Source organism: Neovison vison, chromosome 5 (genome assembly GCF_020171115.1).
Source record: "Neovison vison isolate M4711 chromosome 5, ASM_NN_V1, whole genome shotgun sequence".
Lineage (NCBI taxonomy): Eukaryota > Metazoa > Chordata > Mammalia > Carnivora > Mustelidae > Neogale > Neogale vison.
The window spans coordinates 107,644,066-107,670,587 of record NC_058095.1 but is presented as its reverse complement, the minus strand read 5'-3'; the positions used below and the strand labels follow the sequence as shown (position 1 = coordinate 107,670,587).

General features: G+C 42.1%; 1 protein-coding gene and 1 long non-coding RNA gene across 5 annotated transcripts in view; one reads left to right on the top strand and one right to left on the bottom strand.

Moving 5' to 3' along the window:
* Positions 1–7,437, top strand: part of CYSLTR2 (cysteinyl leukotriene receptor 2) — a 31,457-nt gene extending 24,020 nt beyond the window's left edge. Inside the window, exons 2-3 of one of the 2 annotated variants that reach the window (XM_044250671.1) lie at positions 993–1,064; positions 5,986–7,437. In XM_044250671.1, coding sequence (XP_044106606.1) covers positions 5,987–7,024 — 1,038 coding nt within the window. In that variant the 5' untranslated portion in view covers positions 993–1,064; position 5,986 and the 3' untranslated portion in view covers positions 7,025–7,437. The remainder of the gene's footprint in view (positions 1–992; positions 1,065–5,985) is intronic. The other variant, XM_044250670.1, reaches the window with a different exon arrangement.
* A 10,807-nt stretch (positions 7,438–18,244) lies between these two features.
* LOC122907847 lies at positions 18,245–26,235 on the bottom strand. Of its 3 annotated transcripts, XR_006384764.1 has the most exons (4): positions 26,049–26,235; positions 21,062–21,252; positions 20,790–20,887; positions 18,245–18,804 (listed from the first exon to the last, which is right to left on the bottom strand). It is a non-coding gene; the product is annotated as an uncharacterized LOC122907847 (long non-coding RNA). The 3 variants fall into 3 exon arrangements; XR_006384763.1 differs by lacking the exon at positions 21,062–21,252; XR_006384765.1 differs by lacking the exons at positions 18,245–18,804; positions 21,062–21,252 and adding an exon at positions 19,391–19,525.
* Positions 26,236–26,522: the final 287 nt, after the last annotated feature.

Below are 26,522 nucleotides of genomic sequence, written 5' to 3'. Positions count from 1 at the left end.
ATTAAATCAGGGATATGCAAGGGAGAATCTAGAAGGTCCATGAAAGGTATGGACACCTCGGTTACTAAGATAAACAATCATGAGCTTTTATATACATATATATACACATATATGTGTATATGTATATATATATATGTGTGTGTGTGTATATATATATATACACATACATATATAGATGAGGAAAGAAGGGTAGCTTGGTTTAATGTTACAGCAATGGATGGTGATGTTTTAAGGGAAACCAACAAAATTGTATAGCAGGTTATGCGATTGGCTGAAAAGTCCCAAGTCATTTCTATCAATAGGAAGTTCTGTACAACCCCGGGAGACAATTTATTTATTTTAAGTAATCCCTACACCCAATGTGGGGCTTGAACTCAGGACCCAGAGATCAAGAGTTCCATTCCCAGCCTACTGAGCTAACCAGGTGCACCCAACAGGGAGATTATTAAGTTTAGTGGCGACCATAGAACTAAGTGGCAAAGTTCACTTAAGGCCTCTAGAAGCCTTGCTGGAGCTCCTGGAGCTCTTAAACAATATAGTTACATAGTGGCTGCTAGTTAAAACATGAAATTCTTACGATTTGTCCCAAAGTAAGAATGTCATAAAATTAAGCTTTTAAAAAGGACTCATGGTCACCATCCCTTTTAGTTAAATACAAATTTATATGTATAATTTTAAATTTTAAACAACTTAAGGGAAATGGTGGAATATTGCTTAATTCACAAATTCCATGGAGGAAATTCAGTTTAGCCAATGGAAAATCAACCCTGGCCTGGTTCAAATCAAAATATTGTGCTGACACTAGTTGTTATATACTAAATTAATTTTTAAAAGACTGAAACATGCTAAAATTGGTATCTTCTTTTAACTTGTATATAATGCCCTTTCTTTTTTTCCTTACAACTGTAATAATAAAAGCTATTAATGTAAATACATGTTTAGTGTCCGCAAAATGAAATACATCTTAATAAATTTGTCTCCTTTTATTTCAGACATTTTGCCTGTTTATCTAGACCATATGTTCCTAGAAATGTGCACAAAAAGAGTGAGGGACTCTTGATCAGGTAATCATTCATTTCCTAAGAGAGGAAAAAAAGAGAAAGAGGAATTGAAAGAAGAAAAAAAGGCAATGAATCATGGAACACTTCATCAAAAACCAATGATGTACTGTATGGTGACTAACATAACAATTTAAAAAAAAAGAAGAGGAACACTGTAGATGAATATGACATTAACACTAAAAAAATACAATTTTTACATGAATTATATTGAATATTGAACAAGACTTGAATGCATGAAATAAATCCTGCTTGGTTGTGGTGCATAATTCTTTTGTAATATTGCTAAATTTTATTTGCTAATATTTTGCTAAGATATTGTGTCAGTATTCATAGGAAATATTGATTTGTAGTCTTTTGTGTTATAATGTGTCTGGTTTTGATATCAAGGTAATAGTAGCTTCATAAAATAAATTGAGAAGTGTATCCTCCTCTCCTGTTTTCTGGAAGAGATTTTATGAAATTGATGTTAATTCTTATTTAAATAAGGTAGAATTTGGTAGTATTCTCCAGTGATACCACCTGGACTTAGAGATTCTTTTTGAGAGTTTAAATTGTAATTTTCTCAGTAGTTCTAATTATCATTTTATATTTGGTGAGTTGAAGTAGGTTTTTTTTATTTTTAAGGAATTAGTTCATTTCACCTAAGTTATCAAATTTATGCATGTAGAGGTATTCATAGTATTTCCTTATACTTTTGATGTTTGTAGTGTCTATAATTATGTCCCCTGTTTCATTCTTAATAATGGCAATTTGTGTCTGCTCTATTTTTACCTTCGTCTATCTTGCTATAAGTTTGTTGATTGTATTGATCTTTTCAAAGAACAAGCTGTTTCTTTCATTGATTTTTCTCTATTTTTTTCTGTTTTTAATTTCTTTGATTTCTGCTTTTACCTTTATTATTTCCCTAATTTTGCTTGCTTTGGGCTTATTTCACTTTTTTTTTTTTTTTTTTTTTTTTAAGTAAGCTCCATGCTCGGCTTGGAGCCCCATGCAGGGCTTGAATTCATGACCCTGAGATTAAGACCTGAGCTGAGATTAAGAGTTGGACACCTAAACAACCGAGCTACCCAGGTTCCCTGAGTTTATTCCACTTTTAAAGGTTTTTTTTTTTTTTTTTAACCTTCTTGAGATGATAGCCTAGATGACTGATTTAAAACTTTTTCTTTGGTCCTGTATGCATTTAGTGTTATACAGTTTTCTGTCAGCTTTGCTTTGGCTGTACTCCACAAATTTTGATATGGTGCATTTTCATTTTTATTCAGTTCAGTACATTATTGGTTTCCCTTGAGACTTCCTCCTTGACCCATGGAATATTTAGAAGTGTGTTGTTAGTTTCCAAAAATTGGGGGTTTTCTATATTTCTGCTATTGATTTCTAGTTTGATTCCATAGTAGTTATAGAGCACACTCTGTATGATTTCAGTTCTTTTAAATCTGTTGAGGTTTGTTTTATGGCCCAGGATATGGTTTTTTTGGCTATATGTTCTGTGAGCACTTGAAGAAATGTGTTTCCTGCTGTTGCTGAATAGAGTATTTTATAAATGACAGTTGGTTCCTGTTGGTTGATCTTGTATTTGAGGTGTTCCATATTCTTGCTGAGTTTTTGCCTATTTGCTCTATCTGTTACTGAGACAGGGTTTTGAAGTTACCAACTATTACAGTGGACTTGTGTATTTCTCCTTTCAATTCTATCAGTTTTCCTTCACATAGTATGTAACTCTGTTGTTTGGTGCATACACATTTTGAACTGGTATGTCCTTTTGGCAGATAAGCTCTTTTATCATAATATAATGTCCCTCTCCCGGAATTTTCTCTGTTCTGAAGTTTACATTATCTGATATTAAGAGCCAACCCTTATTTCCTTTGATTAATGTTTGCATGGCATGTGTGTTTCATCCTTTTACTTTCAACCTGCCAATACTATTATTTGAAGTGAATTTCTTATATAAGCATATTTCATATATATATATATAAAATCTGTATTTTAATTGGCATCTTTAGACTATTTATGTTAAATATAATTATTTTTTGTTAGAGATAAGTCTGCCATTTTATTTTATTTTTCTTTTTTTTTTTTAAGATTTTTATTTTATTTATTTGAGAGAGAGAGAGATAGTGAGAGAGAGCATGAGCGAGGAGAAGGTCAGAGGGAGAAGCAGACTCCCCATGGAGCTGGGAGCCTGATGTGGGACTCGATCCCGGGACTCCAGGATCACGCCCTGAGCCGGAGGCAGTCGTTTAACCAACTGCGCCACCCAGGCGTCCTTATTTTATTTTTCTATTTGCATTATTTATTTTCTTTTTCCTATCTTCCTGGTGATTATTTGAACACTTTTCAGAATTCTGTTTTGATTTATCTCTTGTGTATTTGAGCATATCTCTTTGTATAGCTTTTATTATTATTATTTTTTAATTTCTTTTTAGCATAACAGTATTCATTGTTTTTGCACCACACCCAGTGCTCCATGCAATACGCACCCTCCCCAATACCCACCACCTGGTTCCCCCAACGTGCCACCCCCCCGCCCATTCAAAACCCTCAGGTTGTTTTCCAGAGTCCATAGTCTCTCATGGTTCATCTCCCCCTCCAATTTCCCTCAGCTCTCTTCTCCTCTCCATCTCCCCATGTCCTTCCTTTTATTTGTTATGCTCCACAAATAAGTGAGACCATATAATAACTGACTCTCTCTGCTTGACTTATTTCACTCTGCATAATCTCTTCCAGTCCCGTCCATGTTGCTACAAAAGTTGGGTATTCATCCTTTCTGATGGAGGCATAATCTCCATAGTGTATATGGACCACATCTTCCTTATCCAGTCGTCCATTGAAGGGCATCTTGGTTCTTTCCACAGTTCGGCGACTGTGGTCATTGCTGCTATAAACATTGTGGTACAGATGGCCCTTCTTTTCACTACATCTGTATCTTTGGGGTAAATACCCAGTAGTGCAATGGCAGGGTCATAGGGAAGCTCTATTTTTAATTTCTTGAGGAATCTCCACATTGTTCTCCAAAGAGGCTGCACCAGCTTGCATTCCCACCAACAGTGTAAGAGGGTTCCCCTTTCTCCACATCCTCTCCAACACATGTTGTTTCCTGTCTTGCTAATTTTGGCCATTCTAACTGGTGTAAGATGATATCTCAATGTGGTTTTAATTTGAATCTCCCTGATGGCTAATGATGATGAATATTTTTTCATGTTTCTGATAGCCATTTGTATGTCTTCATTGGAGAAGTGTCTGTCCATATCTTCTGCCCATTTTTTGATATGATTATCTGTTTTGTGTGTTGAGTTTGAGGAGTTCATTATAGATCCTGGATATCAGCCTTTTGTCTGTACTGTCATTTGCAAATATCTTCTCCCATTCTGTGGGTTGCCTCTTTGTTTTCTTGACTGTTTCCTTTGCTGTGCAGAAGCTTTTGATCTTGATGAAGTCCCAAAAGTTCATTTTCACTTTTGTTTCCTTTGCCTTTGGGGACATATCTTGAAAGAAGTTGCTGTGGCTGATATTGAAGAGGTTACTGCCTATGTTCTCCTCTAGGGTTCTGATGGATTCCTGTCTCACATTGAGGTCTTTTATCCATTTTGAGTTTATCTTTGTGTACGGTGTAAGAGAATGGTCAAGTTTCATTCTTCTACATATAGCTGTCCAGTTTTCCCAGCACCATTTATTGAAGAGACTGTCTTTTTTCCACTGTATATTTTTTCCTGTTTTGTCGAAGATTATTTGACCATAGAGTTGAGGGTCCATATCAGGGCTCTCTACTCTGTTCCACTGGTCTATGTGTCTGTTTTTATGCCAGTACCATGCTGTCTTGGTGATCACAGCTTTGTAGTAAAGCTTGAAATCAGGTAATGTGATGCCGCCAGTTTTATTTTTGTTTTTCAACATTTCCTTAGCAATTCGGGGTCTCTTCTGATAATGGCTGCTCTAGGTGTTACATTATACATATGTCACTAACCACAGTCTATTGACATCATCATTTTACCAACTCAAGCAAAGTGTGGAAAACTTATCTCTTTTATATCCCTTTACCCTCCCCCAATTACAATAAATTATCTTTAAAAATTCCCCTACATCATATCAAATCCCATCAATGTTAGAGTTTTTGTTTCAATCATTAAACATAACTTAGACTCAAAAAAAGAAGAAAATCCTCTTGTACTTACTTATATATTTTTGCTTTTCATGTCTTACCTTTTTTTTTATGTTCTTAGGTTCTTTCTTTTATTGATTCCTTTCTGTCTAGAGGACTTCTTTTAGCCATTCATTTAGGATAGGTCTGCTGGCAACAAATTCTCTTAGATTTCCATCATCTAAGAATGTCTTGACTTGTCCTTCATATTTGAAGGGTATTTTTTTTTTAAAGATTTTATTTAGTTATTTGACAGACAGAGATCACAAGTAGGCAGAGAGGCAGGCAGAGAGAGAGGAGGAAGCAGGCTCCCTGCTGAGCAGAGAGCCCAATGTGGGGCTCAATCCCAGGACCTTGGGATCATGACCTGAGCCGAAAGCAGAGGCTTTAACCCACTGAGCCACCCAGGCGCCCCTTGAAGGGTATTTTTGCAGCATATAGAACCTCTGGGTTGGTAGAGTTTTCTTTTAGCACTTGAAAATTTGTGCCATTTCCTTTTGTATTTCATACATTCTGATGAGCCAACTGCTCTTTGGTAGATTTAGCTGTAGTATTAGCATAGGCACTCAGCCAAAGGTCTCCCAAGTTTGAAGCTTTGGCTTTAACCAAATAAATTAATGTTTATTTTGCATTCTAGAAATTTATAATGGAGCATACAGTAAAGACTTTTCAGATATTTTTTGACTCAAGTAGCAAAGAAAAGCTAGTATTTCTGTTTCATTAAAATCTGAAAAGCTGTAAGTAGTGAACAAGAAGTAACTTTTTGTGTGTGTGTTTTTTTAAATCTAGGATGAAGAGAAAACTTATGTTCTTGCCTCCATCCACCACCATACCAGAAATGGAATCCAATGGCACCTTCACCAGTAACAACAGCAATGGGAACTGTACAATTGAAAACTTCAAAAAGGATTTTTACCCTACCGTGTACCTGATAATATTTATCTGGGGAACCTTGGGAAATGGCTTTTCCATATACGTTTTCCTGCAGTCTTATAAGAAGTCCACGTCTGTGAATATTTTCATGCTAAACCTGGCCATTTCAGATTTCTTATTCACAAGTACACTACCCTTCAGAGCTGACTATTACCTCAGAGGCTCCAATTGGATATTTGGGGACCTAGCCTGCAGGATTATGTCTTATTCTCTGTATGTCAACATGTACAGCAGCATTTATTTCCTGACTGTGCTGAGCATCGTGCGTTTCCTGGCAACCGTTCACCCCTTCAGGCGCCTCCACGTCACCAGCACCAGGAGTGCCTGGATTCTGTGTGGGATCATATGGTTCCTTATCATGGCTTCCTCAGCAGTGCTTCTGAACAATGGCTCTGAGCGGAATGGCAGTGTCACATTATGCTTAGAGCTGAATATGCGTAAAATTTTTAACCTGCAGACCATGAACTACATTGCCTTGGTGATGGGCTTCCTGCTGCCATTCTGCATGCTCAACATTTGTTACCTGCTGATCATTCGAGCTCTGTTAAAGGTGAAGGTCCCAGAACTGGGTGTGCGGGTTTCTCACAAGAAGGCTCTTATCACCATCATCATTGCCTTGATCATCTTCCTCCTGTGTTTCCTGCCCTATCATGTACTGAGAACCCTCCACCTGCTTGCATGGGAAGTGGGTGTATGCAGAGACAAGCTGCATAAAGCTGTGGTCATCACATTGGCCTTGGCAGCAGCCAATACGTGCCTCAATCCTTTGCTCTATTACTTTGCTGGGGAAAATTTTAAGGATAGGCTAAGGGCTACACTCAGAAAAGATCACCTACAGAAGACAAAGTGCAGCATTCCTGTCTGCATCTGGTTGAAAAAGGAAACACAAGTTTAAGGGTTTTGTAGATAAGGCCTGTTCTTGTATCCTTGTGCTCACATTCATTCACACGTAGTCTCAAATGACCATATATTTACACCATTTCCAACAAAGGTCAATCAAGTCCTACTTCAAACATTTTATTAGGTGTGTTTTCAGTGGTTGAGTCTAGATAAGAAATGTAGCAGGCAAAGTCTCTACTAGTCTTGCAACCTAAAATGTCAGACTGGGAAAAAAGTGCTTAGCATATTGTGTGCTTCTTTTTGTCAGATTCTGTACCAGATCTTGGTCCCACCAGGCATTCTAGATTAAGGTTAAGACAATCTCAACTTGTCCAGCTTCTCCGCCCCTCTTATATCTTCAATCCTTTAAGATATAGTCAGTTAACGGGGCACCTGGGTGGCTCAGTTGGTTGAGCAACTGCCTTCGGCTCAGGTCACGGTCCTGGAGTCCTGGGATCGAGTCCCGCATCGGGCTCCCAGCTCTATGGGGAGTCTGCTTCTCCCTCTGACCTTCTCGCCTCCCATGTTCTCTCTCACTGTCTCTCTCTCAAATAAATAAATAAATAAAATCTGTAAAAAAAAAAAAAGATATAGTCAGTTAACAAAGCTAAAGGAGGTTCCAGAGCAGATAAGAAAAGCATCCTAGGAATTCACTGAAAAAGCTTTGTGAAGAAGGTTGCCCTTTAACAGGTCCCAAACAAGAATAGCGAGAGAGAAAGGGAGAGGAGGTCTGGGGCAAGAAAGGGCTGGTGAAAAGTAGGGAGATATTTCATTTTGTACTGAGATAGAGGCTCTAGCACACTGAAGGCAAGAAAGTTCTCTTTGCCTCTCTCTTGCCAGGAGGCTAGAAAGGATAGGAAGAGTCGGAGGAAGAACTAGGCCATTGCCTAGGATTAGAGGGATTATGGGTGAAAATACAGAGAAGAGGGAGTCAGCTTTACTCTTGGGATTTGGGTTTGGACTGACTTCACTTCAGTTCTCAGTCTTGCACATTAATCCAATGGGGTGGGAGCCAAAACAGAGGAGGTTGCTCTGGGCACTGAGAGAGAGTGTGGGGTAGAGGATAAGTCGCAAAGGTTGTTGTACCTCTGAAATTCTACTAATATTTTGGCAAAACATGAATAGGGTGACTTTCCTTTTGAGGGAGTATAGAAAAGAACTGGATATTGGGAAGGGGTTCTTTTGTCTACTGAAACAAACCTAGAGAGACTACCAACTGCTACCTCCCAGACCACTGTACCATGAACAATTGAATGCCCTCTCCATGCTGGGCAGACTGTGCCAGACATTTTGCATTCAGCAACGCCATTTAACCCTCACACCAAAGCCTTGTGTTTCTACTTCACGAATGAAAAAACTGAAGCTCAGAGTAATTAAGAAGCTTGTTCAAGTTCACACAGCTTGTAAGTGTTTAAAAAATATCTGTGGAGAAGAGATAGCTGGGTGTTTGCTCCACTGCTTTCCCAACAAAACTCCAGGAAGATTGGTTGAAGGTCTGAATAAAAGTTCCCTTTCCCCATCAGGCACCTACCCCTTCTCATTTTCACAAGATACTCTCTTTGGAGTTACTGACCTCAGGTAGAGTAGAGTGTGGGAGGGAGGTGGTGGTCTCAAGCTAGGAAGAAAGGAAATGTCTTCATAGTAAACAGGAGCTCCGGTTGGGGGGGGTGGCTATCAGAATGCTGACAGACTCATATCCCATCAAAACAGATGCCTATAGGATCCCACTGTGGGGAAACTGTCCAACCCAAGAAAAAGACTAACAGACTGTTAAGGATTTCCTAACAAAAAAGCCAGAACCTCCCTTATTACCTACCTGACAGGGAAGCCCACACTGCAAATAATCCCTCACATTCAGAGAGCACCTAGTCAGCCTATTAGAGCCTCACTATTAATTATGAATAGTCAATGACCACTGCACTTGGGGGCCAGCAAGGCCAGGGGGTGGGGGCATAGGGCACAAAGGCCCAAACATGAAAAACACCTACAAATAAATGAGAGGGTAGATAGACATTTTTAGTATAGAAGGTCTCAACACTCTTTATCACCCTTGCACTTTTTATCAGAACCCCGCTGGAGGATGTGTTCCTCCAAAATAAATGATTAAGCCAAGATAGGGGAAAACATGGGATCTAGGAAACAAAGAATCCAACATAGGAGAAAGGTAAAGAAAATAAGATGTTGGTGATAGCAGAAAAGAAAAAAGAAACTAATTGATTTGCACGCATTGGAGGGATTTATATTTTTCTTGAAGAACTTGGGATGAACTAGTGAAAATACATAGAAAAATAAACGAGGGAAAAGACACTGTGATCCTTGAATGCTCGCAGAAAGAAACAGTTGTTTAAGAACAGAAATACAATCGTAGTACACTATGTGGCTCAGCTGTAAATAATGTTCACACAGAGAATAATGTAAATAACAAAATACTGTGATACAACTTTTTTAAGAAATGAGAGGGTATGTATGCGAGGGAGAGGTGTAAGATGTCTAGATCTCCATCTTCTGTCACAGAAAATGCATAATAACTAAAGCTAGGGAATGACAAAAGCTGTAGAAAAATGTTATTTAGCAACAGGAGCTGTAGTCCAGAAGAAACAATGAAAAGGAGAGACAGGGATGGCCTCTGGGGAGTTAGGGGTAGAACAATAGGGTGGAGATTTCTCTTTTCCTGTTAAAAACTTTTCAGCCATCTAACTTGTAAATATGTATTGTTGAAATAAAAATTAAGTTTAAATTAAACTTTAAAAGTCAAATGGATTCTGTGGGTTTTGTTTTTTCGTTTTCAAAGAAATGAGACAGAAAAGAAAGGTTGCCAGAAATGGGCACTGAACACAGACAGGAGCAAGGAAAGCAGGAAATGGCTAAACTTGGACTTGGGCCTCTGAGGGAGACCCACCCAGCCCTGCCATGGGAGGGGAGACCCCTCCTGGGATGGCTGGAATCAATTCCTAGGATCAGAGATTATTTAGTATATCCGGATATTTTTTAGAGACAAGCAGCAGAAAACCCAACTCCGAGTGGCTTAAACAATCCAGTCACTATCTCACATAACTTAACATCCAGAGAGAAGTTGGACTTCAGGCACTATAGAGCAGGGGCTTCTGTGAGCCTTCTTCTCCAGGCATCGGCCCTGTCTGATGGCTGAATCCCCTCATGGAAACAAGCTGATTGCAAGCAGCCTGAGGCTACATGCTCCCTTTCTTATATCCAGGAGAAGAAACAGGGTATCTCTTGCTCCAAACAAAGTCATTGGGCTTCCTTTTAATCAGAATACTCAGATGACACCCCGGCTCCTAAACTAGACCAAGGAAGGATTTCTCTGATGCAGCAAGGATGGTCAACGTCTACACCTGCAGGAGGGTTAAACCCACTGAAATATCAGCTGGGAGAAGGGTGAAATGGGACTGCAGAGGCCACATAGTGAGTCACCTGCACCACAAGTGAGGTGGAAAAGAGCTGCCAGCCAGCCAGGCATCCAAGCCCAACATGGCTGGTACCTATGTAATGGCCCCAGCAGCTCAGGAGTGTGAAGGAATGATGGGTTAGAAGAAAGACAAAAGCTAAAATAGGAGTTTATATTGTAAAGTCATAAGGATTTTCAAAAGGTGATTAGAAATCTCAACAACTGTCCAGGGGTGAGCCGGTAAAGTTGGGGTACCTGAGAGCAACCGACATCCTTGGAATCAACAGTAATGGAGGGGTTGTGAGTCATTGTGTCTTTAAATCTATGGTGCCTGGGTATGTGTGTATGTGGGTGTGTGAGAGAATACATGCTTAATGACTTATTTTTCCTTTTTCCAAGACTTTCCCTTTCTCCAGTCAGGGTGAAGCATCTCATCTGGTAAAGAATGTTGTCCTTGAGGAAGAAAACAAAATGGATTTCTTTATTTACCACAGTGAAAGCCAAGAGTGTCCCAAAGTTTTAGATACAGTTCTTTTTGTTTGAAAGATTAGATAGCCCCTCAAGCAAGTACACAAATTGTTCAACTGGGAGAAAGGGTGTTTGTTGTGTCAGCTTTAGAGGAATTATGATACTGCAACTCTGTGTTTTCAGTGGGGACCTAAGAAGCAAATGCCATTAAGTTTTGTAACTATTCTGAATGACCAGTTCTCTGCATTGGATTTAATTAAGATGACTTACAATGTATTCTGCAGCAAAAATGTTGTCAAACTGACCAAAAACAGGTTTACGAGGAGAGATGGACAAGGGAGATGGCTTTCTACAGAGCTTTCATTTTTCTTTCTGGAAAAGGGCTTGAAAATAGAGACCCTGTTGGGGGGAATGGAGGTAGGTGGGAGGGGGTAATCCAGAGAATATGGTGATAGGATATCCTTCCTCTAAGATATTTTTGTCCCCAAGTAGATAGGGGCAGCTACTCATGGCTAATAAAAGCCGCAAGGAGAGTTTTAACAATAGAGAACTTATTAAAAAGTGGTGAATCATGAGAGACTATGGACTCTGAAAAACAATCTGAGGGGTTTGAAGTGGCGGAGGGGTGGGAGGTCGGGGCACAAGGTGGTGGGTATTATAGAGGGCATGGATTGCATAGAGCACTGGGTGTGGTGAAAAAATAATGATACTGTTATGCTGAAAATAAATAAATGAAAAAAAAAAGAAAAAAAAGTTAGTGTGTATTTGAAAGCTCTAACAAGCAAAGAGTATAGCACTGATGTGAGAATACACAGAGAGTTCAAAGATACATAGACAGGAACGGAGGTTAATTTACATGGGGAATTGGAAAGGTCTCAGAAGTTTCAGCTGCTTGAAAATTCTAAGCCCAGGGACCCATGGTCCTTCCCCTGCTTCCTTGTCCCCAAAGATCCTTGCATGCCAAGCGTGGGGCAGACATAGCAGGGCCTGTGGGACATGGAAGGAAGCTACTACAGCCTGTGTTGGCTCATGTAGAACATCAGGACCTTTGCATAACCCTCAAGTCAGGGAAAAACAAACTCTTGTATAACTCTCAAGTTGGAGAACCCATATAATGGCTAAGATGGAATTTCCTATTAGCCTTGTGGGGATAGGTGCTTCGAGTCTGCTGTAAATTAATTTTTTTAAAATGAAGCATGATGCTTTCTTTATTCACAAGATCCTTCAAACAAACAAAAATGTTTGAATTAAGGAAGAATAAAACTGTTACTTCTATTCTTACTCCCTACTCTAAGAATTAGAATCTTCTTTTTTTTAGGTTTTCTTTCTTTTTTTTTTTTAAGATTTTATTTATTTATTTGACAGACAGAGATTACAAGTAGGCAGAGAGGCAGGCAGAGAGAGAGAAGAGAAAGCAAGTTCCCTGCTGAGCAGAGAGCTCGATGTGAGGCTTGATCCCAGGACTCTGGGATCATGACCTGAGCCCAAGGCAGAGGCTTTAACTCACTGAGCCACCCAGGTGCCCCTAGATTTTATTTCTAAGTAATCTCTATACCCAACGTGGGGCTCAAACTCACAACCCCAAGATCAAGAGTCACCCAGGCACCCCAGAAATAGAATCTTATTAGTCCCACCACACTTATTTATGTACCTCTGATCCTGGAGGTAACCGTTATTCTGAATTTTGTGTTAAAAATTCCTTTACCATATAAATGCATCTCCAAGCAACCCTTAAACGACATAGATTTTAACCATGTGGGTCCACTTTTTTGTGGAGTTTTTTTTTTTTTTAAAGATGTATTTGACATAGAGAGAGAGAGATCACAGGTAGGCAGAGAGGCAGGCACAGAGAGAGGGGGAAGCAGGCTCCCCGCTGAGCAGAGAGCCCGATGCGGGGCTCGATCCCAGGACCCTGAGATCATGACCTGACCCGAAGGCAGAGGCTTAACCCACTGAGCCACCCAGGTGCCCCTGTGGAGTTTTTTCTATAAGTACAGTGCTGATGTATTTATAAATGTATTTTTCCCTTGTACTGTGAATGTATTTGTACTGTACTATAAATGTATTTTCCCCTTCCTTATGATTTTCTTAATAAGATTTTCTTTTCTCTTGCTTATTTTATTGTAAGAATTCAGTATGTAATCCCTACAATATACAAAATATGTATTACATACCATTTATATTTCATCAGTAAGACTTCTGGTCAAGAGTAGGCTATTAGTTAAGTTTTGGGGGAGCCCGAACTTATACGTGGATTTTCAGTTGTGTGAGAGGTCAGCACCCCCAATACTCACATTGTTCAAGGGGCAACTGATTTTAGTTTGAAAGTTTTTGCTCTTTCTAGAATTAGTTTCTATGGTAACAGTTTTTTTCCATTCAGCTTTATCTTCTTGAGGTTCAATCATGATACTACTGCTGGTAAGAGCATAACATTTAATTATCCATACTTCTGTTAATGGAGACGGATTATTGTCAGTTTTTTCTTTTGGAAACCATGGCTCTATGAATATTCCCATACATGTCTTTCAGTGTGAACATGTAAAAATTTGTCTAGATTATATTTTTAAGAATGTGTTCATGATCCACAATTCTATGTAATACTCAACTCTTTTCCAAACTGGCTTTACCAATTCAAACTCCTGATAGCAGTGTACAAGAACTTCCACATATCTGTCTCTTTAGAAGCATTTGAGATGGTTAGACTTTTAACCTGTTGAAACCTGGGGAGTTTCAAGTGACTTTCAATGTGGTGTTCATGTTTCACTGTGATTTTCATATATTATTTACACTTAGGGAGTTAACCAATAAACTCTCACAAAAGGAAATTTAAAGATTGTACTTTTGGCAAAAGAAAAATGGTAACAGATGGGCATTCTGGAATGCAAGAAGGAGTAATCTATAACAAAGATATAGATTAATCTATAACAAAGATATTATGCTAATCTATAACAAAGATATAGATTAATATATGGGTAAATCAAAAGTTCTAGATTGATAGCTAGAGTGACTGTCTTCTGCTTTTTGTTGTTGCCAATGAGAAGTCAGCTGTCCAGTTCCTTTAATAGTGATAGCTACCATTTATTAATCCCAGATAATCTTCTAGGAAATATGTGTGCATTTTTCGTATAATATAAGAAATTGAAAATGGTATTAATCATATTTTATAGATGGAAAAACTAAGTCATAGAGAGGTAAAGTAACTTGCTAAGATGTACTTGCAAAGGATAGAAGCGGCATTGAAACCCAGTCAGTGCATTCCGGAGTTCACGACCTTAGCCACCACACTTGCCACTTAGACCTTATTCGCTTCTATACCACACTAAACTATAGTGTGATACTGCTTCATAAGTGAGTTGACTTTCTTGCTGGTTGGTCTTGAGATCTTCTCTTTATCTCTTGTATTCTGAAATATTACTTTGATGCGTATCATTTTTACTGCTTCTCATCCATGGTGATTTGGTGTGTTTTGTGATTTTTGACTCCAGGCCCGTTCTTTGGAACCTGATGAGTGGGAATCTTTTGAGGCTCATGTGGCTTTCCTCCAGAGAAGTTTTATGTTTATTTTTGCTAAGTTCCTGGATGCATTCCAATCCTGGGACCACATTAAATTAAATTCACTACTCAATCTTTTTTATACCACGTAACACTGAGCATAAGTCTGAAACTGATGGGTGTTTATAAGCTAGGAACAGACAGACGAACCACCAACAGAACACAAAGAAGAAAGAATTCTAGTTTAAATGACTTTTTTTTGTTTGTTTTTGTTTTTTAAGGGTTCTTAACCCTTAAAGAAAAGGCAGAGTTTAATGGGCAGACACTGAGGAAGGGTAAAAGGGAAGGGCGTTTTAGTTGAGGGACGTGGGTAAAGACCCAATCCAACAAAATCTAGTGCTTTTTGGAAATTTTAAGCAATCTGATGTGAACTGGTGGGCATATCGCCTCCTGGCGGAGGGGTTTGGGGAGAGCAATGGTTGTGCTTCAAGTCTGTAAAAGCAGGTTGGGTAGGATCATGGGTGATTGTGGGCATGATTCGAGAGACACTGAGGAGTCATGGAACACTTCTGAGGAAGACTGTGTGATGACTAGAGTCATCTGCATACAAGGAACGTTGCTCTTTAAGGAACATGTAGACTAGATCTTCAGTGTAAATATAGAACAATGCCCCATAGCCGGTTGGAATTCATTCTTCATTATGTTCAATTGTTCGCGATTCATTCTGTCTTCTCTGTTGGAGGAGCTATGTACAAATTAATCTTATTAAGTTTGCCTGTAAGGAAATGGCACGTCTTTTTTTTTTTTTTTAAAGATTTTATTTATTTATTTGAGAAAGAGTGTGTGAGCGGGGCGGGGTGGGGGGGCGGTTGCAGAGGGAGACAGAGAAGCAGACTACCGCACCCCCCTCCCCCAGCAAGGAGCCTAATACAGGACTAGATCCCAGAACCCCGGAATCATGACCCAAGTGTCTGAGTTCACAGACCTTAACCCACTGAGCCACCCAGACACCCCCATGAAATGGTGTAAGCCTTTGAGCCCAGGAGCCACTCACTTTGCAAATCAGTGACTCTCCTCACCAGTTCTCAGATTGCCTAATGTTGTCCACATTTAAACTCGTGCTTTTAAGTTTGGGCTGAAATCAACTCTTCAGTTTTTAAAACAAACAGACAAACAAACTAACCCACACCTGGAAATTCTCATTGAATGTATTTGTAGTCATGCTTGATTATCTGTGTTTTTTAAAAGCTTCGCTAATGCTCCTTATGGTATATAAATTCAGATACTCTTTTCCGAATGTTGCCAACCCCCAACTGCCCTCTTTGGGAAAAGTTGAATCATTTTTTTAGAAATGGTTCTCCATTTCATATTTGAATATATGCCAAAGTAGCTCCTGAGTCTGTAAGTTCTACGTCAAAGGAAAATACAAATCTGAACAAGAAACATGCTTATAAAGGATAAAGTGTTGTAACACCGAGTCAAATGAGCTGAGACCCAGCCTCAGTTCTGATACTTTCCATTCACATGACCTTGGGCAAAGGACTTTGATATCTTTGCTTTAGTTTTCTCATCTGTAACATGGAAGTGACATACTTGCCCCATCTTGGAAAGTAGTGGTGAGGACAAAATAAAATATGAAAATGTATGTCTGTCCTCTCGGAATCTATAAAACCCTGCAGAAATGCAAGTTGTCATGAACTACTAGATGCTTTGTGTAAGCTGATCTTTCATTAATTATTTACTTTTAATTAATTATTAGTTGGTCTCTAATTTGTTCTTCATAGTTGAATTTTGTTATTTTGAGGGTTCTGAAAACACATACTCATGTTCCTACTTAAAAGAACGCAGTGATTATGCTGGGCGTAATGCAGCTCTGGACAGAAGGGAGTCCAGAAGACAGCGCTGGCCCTTGTGATGAGGGAGAAGCAAGCCTCCTGGACCTGCTCTAGGCGGGTCCCCCAGATCCTGTCAGAAAAAAGAACTTTTGTCCTCTGCGTAAGAAGTGAGGTCATGGAAGCCAAATTCATCATAAATCAAAGCAACTCTGGGTCTCCTTCACCTCTCAAATGTAGACATCTATAAACAGTTTCTTACGTAAATATACTTTGTTACTTCCAGAAATATGGGAACAAAGCCAGAATCTCAAAAGATAAAGGTTAGACGATCAGAGATGTGTGCTAGAAATAAAAAATAACCCAAAACCTGGCTGAACTCAGTCCTGACCGCCTGTTCTTTAGGGAGGGTTGACATTCACAAGCTTAAGCTGAAGGTTAGGGGTTTTACCTAACCTTTGTGGTGGTTTGTTCCATTTTGCCACAAGGCTGCAAGAAATGCAGCCCCCCCAGCATGGTGGGGACTAGGTTGTGGGTCACAAACAAGACTCAAGGCTGTGGTTTGGAGCAACAGGGAGACTGGGGGCTCGCAGTCTGGGAGGCCTGTGTCTGAACTCTCGGTCCGGAGTCCTCAGACACGGAAGGCACTCCCTCGAAGTTTTTATTTGCTAGTCAGTAAGCCTGAAAATATTGAGCTCTGTCTCGGGGGGCTGTGAAGATGACATAGGACAACGTATGTAAAAGCACCTAGCAAAGTACTCATATAGGGTAGGCCTCCCTGAGATGTTCTCGCCTAAGCACCACCATCCTCCATCTGCAAGTTACTTTGGACAACTTGGACTTGGACAAGTCACTTTGCAGACATCTTAAGTTTAGTCAGTTTGTACTTCCCAGAAGGGAAGCCTTTGGGCTATTTGGATAATACTCCAGAGAAAACTGCTTCATTTGAATAATTCCATGCATTTCCCGTGTACATTCATTCCTGTAACCTATGTGGAGTCAGGGGCTTGTGTGGTCCGGCTACAGCAGGGAAGGCACACTCACATAAACACTGGCAGGAGTAATTAAGCAATTAGAATCTTTATTACATCCCTTCAAGAAAGTGCCCAAGAGGATTTATTTTCTTTGGCTACAGCAAGGCTCCCCCTATCCTTCCCTCTGTCATTATCTCTCAAATGTCTGGCAGCTGCTTCGGGGTCTCTCTGCACACCCCCTACTCCGCACTGTTAACAGCCCCCCCCAACTTCTTCCCATTGTTTTGTTACCTTGGGCAGTGCATAGTGTTGTAATCTTATATATACATTTATTAAGCTTATTAGCATTGCCTTGAACATCAAATAATCAACAGCCTCCCAAATAGTCCTAGACTATGTACATAGCTAATAAATCAAAATATATAAATATAATAATATATAATAAGGTAAAACAAATATATAAGTATAATAAGTAATATATATACTAAGGTATTTTTTTCTAAATACTTAAACATTGCAAACCTATTTCAATACTTCTAAATGTTTAATTAAATTTACAAATGTATTAGAGTCTTGTAAATATTTTACCACTTTAAGAGACAATACTTAGAAGGCAATAATGATTACAAAAATCAGTGCATTTACATTCAACAAATAACAAGATTATTAACTTTATAGGGAAAAAACTCTCCTCATCTAAAAATCTGACACTCCCAAAATGCTTTCACAACTATTTTCTACACATATATTATTACTGAGAAAAATTTCCTGTAACAGATCGCACATGTGTATCCTTATATTCTTGCCAATACAACACTTTGCATGAATAATGTCAGCAACTATTTATTCAGTTGAATTTTGTACCTACGATTTCCCCCACAGCATTGGTAGGATCATCTCCATTTTACAGATGAAGATACAAAACCACAAACAAGTTAGGGCATCTTGGATTCCAAATTATCCCCTCCTCAGCCCTTCTGCAAGCAAAACTGCCTTTCCCGGAGTCAGAGGGAATGCCCCTCTCCAATCTGATGGTGAGGTAGGCCGTGGCCTGGCTTGCTTGAGGTCCAGTGATGCGAAAGAAAACAGAACTCATTGGAGTGTACGTTAGTCTGCTCAGACTCCCATAATAAAATACTACAGACTGTGTAGCTTCAAACGTAGACATTTATTTTTTCTCAGTTTTGGAGGCTAGAAGTCCAAGATCAAGGTGCCTTTGGGGTTGGTTACTGAGGAGGCCTCTCTTCCAGACTTGCAGAGAACTACTGCCTCCCTGTGTCCTGCAATGGCCTTTCCTCTGTACACACAAACAGAAAGATAGTGAGACAGAGACAGAGAGAGAACTCTCTCTGGTGCCTCTTCTTCTTCTTGTGAGGATACCAGTCCTATCAGATTAGGGCCCTACCCTTATGACCTTAATCCCCTCCCGAAAGGCCCCATCTCCAAATATAGTCCCACTGGGGATTAGGGTCTCAGCATAAATTTGGAGGGTGACACAGATCTTTCTGCAGATGCAGCAATACATCTGAGGTGAACTGCTCCTCCTTGGCCCAGCGGTTCTGGGCTCTCCTTATGGCAGATTCCTCTCTCCTCGTGGGCTTTGTGAACTCAGAACCTGGGGAAACTACGGGAAGAATAAGGGAGATGTCAGGACGTTTGTCCTTTGTATTCGTGATCTTGTACATGACCTTCCCTCTGATTGTTGGCTGGCTTGCCAGCGACCTGAAGGAAAGCAAACATCAAGACAGTCCAAACAATCACTTTTGCTGACCTTCAACCCGGACTATCTCTTAGGAAAACTCTTCAAGAAGCAGTGTGGTACAACGTAGAGAGCTCTATATCTGGAATCAGAAGTCCTGGGTTCGAATCCCAACAGCTTATCATGGCCTATGAGCTCCCTCATGACTGAAGCTCTGGCTGTCTCCACCTCACCCCTTACACTCTTCCTCTCTCACTCCCTCCACCAATGCTGGCTTCCTGCTTCTACTCAAAACCCACAAGCACACGCCCACCTTAGGGCCTTTACAAAGCTGTTTCCTCTGTCTGGAAATCTGTCCCTCGGGTATTGGCTTGGACCATTCTCTTACTTCATTTATTACTTCACTTAAATGCTGCCCCTCCCAGAAAGCTCTTCTCTGACTATTCGATCTAAAATGGCACCCACTCCTCCCTTCCATTAGGCCCATCCCCAACACTGCTTGATTCCTCTTTCCAATACTTATCACCATGTGATGTTACCATACACATTTATTTGTGTGTGGCTTGTCTTTCCCAATATATTGCCGACTCCACTAGGGCAAGTTCATTGGTTTCATTCAGGGCTGCGGCCCATGCCAAGAAGAACCCTGGAAGCAAAGAAGCCACTCAAAACAGATTTTGAATGAATGACTGGGAATGAATGAGGCACCTAATCTTGGTTTCGGCTTCCCTAACATGGCTCGTCCTTACTCAGGACTAGTCCTCGGGGGGCCCCTAGCCTGTCCTTGGCCTCACGGGCGAGGGCATCTCAGTGGACTCTAGGGTGCCATCACCCTGCAGCTCCTAGAGCCATCCCCACTGTGGCAGCTTTCAGCTTGCTGCAGACAGTGGGAAGCCAGGCTTCCTATGAGCACAGGGGAGGTTCCAGAAAGGACAGGTGCCCCGAAGTGGTACAGAGGGTAGGAGTGAGGAAAAGCAAAGTGGTTGAGGGATAGCCAACCACCCTTAAAGGGTGGGAACTAAATAGTGCACTGCATGCAGAGCGACCTTTGCAAGAAGAAAGCCTGGGAGGGGTTTGTTAAACTTTGTGCCTAAGATGAAAGTGTTTCTGGGCTAAAGGTAGAAGCAAAGGAGCCTGACCGAGACCTACTGTCAGTGCAGAAAGGAGAGAGTGTCAGCTCCATGAGACAACGCTTGCTCACTTCCCTTTCCCTGGGGATGAGAGTGGTCCCTGGTGCATCACTGGTACCTGGTGAATTTGTAGTCTCCTTGAAGATGTGTCCAGAAGGCACCTCATAGAGGGTGTGTGTGCAGAGACCTAGCAAAGGTGGTGCATGGGAAAGAGAGTGAACATGGATGGCGTCAAATGAAGAAGCTTCTTAGAAGAGACATCTGTGATGTGATGGAAGCCACAAGGTGACTCCCTGGTCCCAGCAGTAACTGGCTATAGGAACCTGGGCAAGCTTCTTCTCTGCCTTATTTTTCTCATCGGGAAAGTGAGTCCAAATGCCACTGACTTTGTAGATTGTTTCTGAATCATGTGCTGAGAATCCAGCATGGCCCTGGCATGGGAAGCTGCAATGTGCAAGGCATGAAGGAGAGAGGAGGGAAGCAGGGTCTAGATGGATGGGGAGCGAGCAGTGGGTCAGTATGGAGGATTCGGGTAGGGCAGACAGAGGAAACTCCGGAGAAATGAAGGCCACAAAGAGGGTTGAGCCTCTAAAGGTTCAAGAAGAGGGGGCTCTGAAATGGATGGCCAGGAGGGAGCGGCTGAGGAGGAGGAGAGTGGAAGGGGAGGAAGAAGGAATCTGAGAGAGACCCATGGACACTGTCGCAGCTCTGGCCCTGCTGGCTGGTAGCAACCCCCCCCCCCCCCCCCCGCGAAGACAACGGGGGAAGCCCTGTGCCAACCTGGACAGATGTGGGGAAATTAAGGCCCAGGGAAGTCTCATAGGTCTCTGCAGGAAGCAGCAGTTTGTTAACAGGGACTCATCAGGCTTGGATACCTGCTGGGGAGGAGATGGAAACACAGTTAATGCGTCTCATCATCAAAAGCAGGAAGGAAACGAAACAGTTTGGAAGTCACTGCAAGAGAGACTTTATGTAAATTTGAAATAAAGGGTTTGGTTAACCAGGTGCACTCAGGGATTTCTTGATTTTGTATGTTTAAGACACATAATCACCTTGGCATGCATTAGAAGGCCGGTGAGCTCAGGCTTGTCCAACGGGCCAACATCTGACTCATCTCATGGATTAGTCCAGCTCTCGTTGGGTTCTTTGTATGCTGAGTGATAAGCCTCGTAGCCTCTTGTCAGATCCTTTCTCCAAGGACCAAGTCACCTCCTGGAGCATCCCATGTTACAGGCTGGTGTGGCTGCCCAGAAATTTGGAATGAACTCACTCAGATAACAATGTAATCACTACCACTTACTGAGTTCGAGATCAAAAGGATTTTCATAGAACACTAAGATGTTATTTGCATTTTTCACTCTCGTTCTTTCATGATTGTACAGAAGAGCTTTCTAGAAGCTACATGAGGTGTGATACCACAGCAGTCTGAATGAGGACATATAAGTAAATGTCAGATATTAAAGAGATTTGCAAAAATGGGAAACAATGTCACTCTTCTAGGCTTTTTTTAATTTTGAAATACAGCTTTTTTCATAAAAACATGATTTGTAAAATTTATTTTTTAAAAACGTGTTTTTAAAGTATGTGATGGGCTTATTTCCTAATGAAATGAATATTTTAATGAGAATTTTAATTGAAAAGTAAATTTTAGTTTTTAATGTGGTAAATATTGATTGATAGAATCTGCATAAACAAAGCTTTTTGAGTCTTACACTTGTAAGAGTGTAAAGGGTGTAAAGAGTGTAAGACCAAAATGAATGCAAAGGGCATAAGATTGTGGACTTACCTTTTCTGTACACTATCTTTAGTCTTCAGAACAGACCCCTAAGAGAAAGCCTTTGATTTCCAGCACACAGAAAACAAAAAGGAGCCTCAGAAGAAACAAAACCTATGCCTCTAATAAGAGATCTGGGATTGCCCATGTTCACATTTCCCCCCTGCTTCCTGACATCTGCTGTAGCTAAAGGACATTTTAAGTCAGAGCAAGAAAACCACAATTAGTGATTTGCAAGAGGCAAACCTCATTCTCCACTGCTTTCCGAAAAATATTATCTGTGTTACTTTGTCTCAAGAGAAGGAAACCAGTTGAGTTCAAAAAGACATTTCTCCATCCCTGGCTTCACTCTCAGCACCTGCTCTGGGCATTGCTAGGTCTCTGTGGGCGGCGGGGCGGGGCGTGGTGGAGTAGGGTGTTGGGGGGTGGGAGTAAGCCCGGCAAGACCTGGGCCACCACATCTGCACAGTGCCCTCTGCTGGCCGCTCGCGGCTCCAGCACTGCTTGGGGGTCACACTGCGAAAGGATTCACTGTCCCAGGGGGGCGCGAAACTTCAGGACCACCGGCTCACCCTCTGGTCCTTATTCATGGTTTAGCTCCCACCCCGGGCAGGCATTAGTGCTGCTCCCGGGATAGAAAGTCGAATTGTCAGGTCTCCTCTCCCAAGGAGCTAACAGTTAAATGCAAATAAACCCTTACAGGAACATTGCTCAGACCATTCTTTCCTTACAAGACTTAATTCACTTATTTTTATTTATTTAAAGCAGCTTTAGGTTCACAGCAAAATTGAGCAGAATGTACAGAGATTTCCCATTTATTCCCTTAGCTCAGATATGCATAGATTCCCCCACTACCCCACCTTGCCCCAGGCTGGTACGTTTGTGACCACTGATGAAGCTACACTGGCACGTCATAATCACGCACGGTCTGTGCTTTATCCTCGGGTTTGCTCCTACTGTTGTGCTTCCTGTGGGTTTGAGCAGATACGTGTACCCTCAATGTGCGTGGTCTAAACTGGAAGCAGGGGTCAGAGTGAGAGAGAGATTTGAAGCTGTTAGGTTGCTGGCTTTGAAAACGGAGGTGGGGTGGGGGGATAGGAGCCAGAAATGTAGATGGCTTCTAGAAGCTGGAAGACACCAGGAAATGATTTTCCCCAAGGTCTCCAAAAGGAGCACAGCTTTGCCTTGATTTTAGCCCATTGAGGCTCGTATCAGGACTTCTGATCTCAGAAGCAAAAGAGAGCAAAAATCGATGTGGGTAATAGGTTTATGGTAATTTGTTACTGCTGCAACAGGAACTGACTACTCAGAGAAGTGTAAACCTCTGGGGACCCGAACACCCCAGCTGGCTGGGATGTGAGAACAAGCCCGGTGTCCAGAAGTGGGAGTCTCACCTAAGGGGTCTTCAGTGCAGCACTTTACTTTCATGAACGCCATTTGCATCAAAAACTCATTTCAGCCTTCCTTGAAATAAGGCATCTGTAGCACTGAAATGATTCCTTTCCTTATGTAAGGGGTTATTTATCGCATTATCCAATTTGAAGTGATTACTGTCATTCGTCCAATTGAATTTAATTACTTTTCATTTTTCAAGGACCGGATAGCTGCCAACTATATCCACTCGGCCAGTGGCTCGGTAAAACAATCTGGGTTTTCCCCTCTTGCATTTATTTGCATTCTAAAACACTATATTGACTTCTCTCGGGTGAAACTGTTCTGTATGCCAGGCCATACTGGCAAATTCTCTGGTGCGAAGAGAATCCTCTATAAAACACGGATCGAGAATGTGTGGCAAACAGATGACCAGTAAGAACGCCTGTTAGCTGATGGAAGAGGGTGGAAGGGCGAAGGCATCCTGTGAAGGGAGCAGGCTCTGCAAGGCTCGCCTCCAGGTGGAGCTGGGCTGCCAGACCACCCATCAGAGACGGTTGCCACCAGCAGCTGCCAACAACCTCAAAGGTGCTTTCTGCTCTGCGGGACCTATTCCTGACCTGATTTGTCTGGGGAAATTTGCAAATGGTTTTTTCATATTTGTCTCCCATTTATCTCAGAGGGAGCTCATGTCTGTGAATGCCTTCCTACCAATCATGGCCATTCGAGGTCTCCTGTTCAGGGGCATGCTGCCTTTAGGGCTAGCTGTGACCTCGGAGCTCCATCTGGGTGTCTGGTGACCCAGCTTACAGTGTCATGGTTTATTTTTGTCAATCAGCATAGACAGCAGGACTTACTCCCAGACGGGCCTGAGGGCAGTGCTCGAAAGGGCTTCAAAACAAAAGAACAAGCCTCTTGCTGGATTTACGTGATGTATAATTAGACTGATATCATCATAGAATGTATTTATTATACTCACCTAGAAAATTTACACGTCTATCTACATATATACACACGACGAGACGTAGAATTTAAGGCGAAATTTCTTTTTTTTTTTAAGATTTTATTTATTTATTTGACAGATAGAGATCACAAGTAGGCAGAGAGGCAGGCAGAGAGAGACTCAATCCCAGGACTCTGGGATCATGACCTGAACTGAAGGCAGAGGCTTTAACCCACTGAGCCACCCAGGTGCCCAAGGCGAAGTTTCTTTACAGCTCCAGCAAGATTCTGCCATGCGCTTTCTAGAACCTGTGATTAGTACTCTGATCAATAGTGTTGGAGCTGTGAACTGCTACAGGCTCTGGACTGACCCCGCACTTCCAAATATCCCCCACAGCTGCGCGTCGAGGCAGGCTTTCCCACGTGACATGGCACTCTCACGTGCGTTAGCTCACTGATCCTTGCACAACAGTCTGGTTTTAAAGTGAGGAACCTAAAGGCTCAGCGGGTAAGTAACGTGGCCGAGTTTACAGACCTCCCTAAGGCTGGGGCTGAAGTCAGCAAATAAGATTTGCTATTTCTTCCGTATGGTTACACCTTTTGGGAACTCAAAAATATCAAGAGGTCGTGAAGGTCCTAAAAAGAATGATTATCATTGACTCAGCATATCACTGTTCCCTGGGCTTTGCATTGGGCCCTTCTGTGCACTTCTCGAGTGATCTTCCTGCTCACTTTATAGATGAGGCATCTCAGGCTCAGAGAGGTGTACTAACAAGCCTGAGGCCACACAGCTCACATCTGGTAGGGCCAAGGCTGAACTCTGTTCTGACTCCAAAGCCCACGGTCTTCCCTTTTGAGTGTGTAAACCGTTTGCATGATGTCTAGGGACATCACACTCAGAACACCTGAGCCTGAGTGGCCCTGCTCTTTAGGAGCTGTGTGGCCTTGATGCCTCTCAGGGACTGTGCGGAAGATAGGGATTAAACTAGATAATGTAGGGGCGGGTGGGGAGGGGGAGAGTTGCAAGGCAAAAATGGAGACTATTCTTAAGACTCCGTTCTGGTGAGTCAAGGCTCCCTTGGCCGTCTCTGAGCGAGCACTCAGAGCTGCTTTCTCACGTGGCCATCTGGAGGGCTTGTGCTCTGCTGGGACGTGTCCCTTCCCGCAGGAGTTTCCAAATCTCTTCACCAAGAAGCTACCTTACAGGAAATAGCTGCTGTTGGTGTTTAAGAAACAACTTGGCTTATCTCTGGAGCGGCTCCTGAGATTAGCCAGCCTATAGGCCCCAAGGGCACGGAGGAAGGCAGCATGCAGATTTTCAGGACCTGAGGGACTGGAGGCTACGCAGTGTGAACTTCCAAGGTGGGTGGAGCCCAGCTCTGTAGTTTCCCAGCCAAAATACCAGCCCCGCTGGCCTCGCCTCTCTAAGCTTCAGTGTCGTTCTTTATATAATGAACTAACAGTTGACCACCCTTCAGGACACGTAGGAACCGCAGATAATGTGAATGAACTGCCTAACAAAAAGTGGTTAGTGAGAGGTGTCTCCCCCCCCCCCCCCCCCCCCCCCCGCCGCGCTGGCTCAGTCAGTCAAGCACGTGACTCTTGACTTGGGCTCAGGTCATGATCTCAGGGTTGTGAGATGGAGCCCTGCATGGCGCGGCAGAGGGCTCCACGCCCAGTGGGGAGTCGGCTTAGAATTCTCTTTCCCTCTTCTTCTCCCCCCCACCCCCACCCCTGCGTGCTCTCTTTCTAACGCCCACATTTAGAGATAGGCAACTACAATAGACAAAAGGGCAAAAGTGCAGCCATTAAAGAATGGCTGTGTGAGAGGCTCCTTACTGGGCTCTCTCCACTCTGGAAGAGTTGCCTGGGTCCACCCTGTTCAAATATTCCACCCAGACTGGAAATTAAAGAAGGTCACAAAGGGATTGGCCGAAGATAGCCAAACTCACCTGTATTAATGAGAACAATATTCGGACTCCGCTGTGTGGCAACCCCTATTGGGTTCTGGCATCAAACCCCCTTAATCCTCAGGACTGGGGGACTGCCCTGGTGTGTTAGAGGCCATCGAGGGGCCCTCATCCTAGTGTTTCTCTGCCACATCCTAGGGACGCTCCTGTGTGTGATGTCGGATTTTCCCTCATTACCTCTGCTGAAGTGTCTACTTCCTACTTCGGAGCTGGTAATGTTGACTTCTTAGCATTTGTTTACTCAGCCACTGAAGTGCAATTTTTAAGCCCTACGTCTTCATCGAACTGATTCCTGTAAAAGGCTTTGCTTTCCTTGCCAAGGTTGTGCGAACGCTGGTTGCCACTGCTCGGGCTGGACAGATGTAGACCCCATTTGGCCGAACCGTGGCACTTCTCGAGAAGCAGAGTTTAAATAATTGCTGGGAAGCAGCCTCATCAACATCAGTGTTCATCACT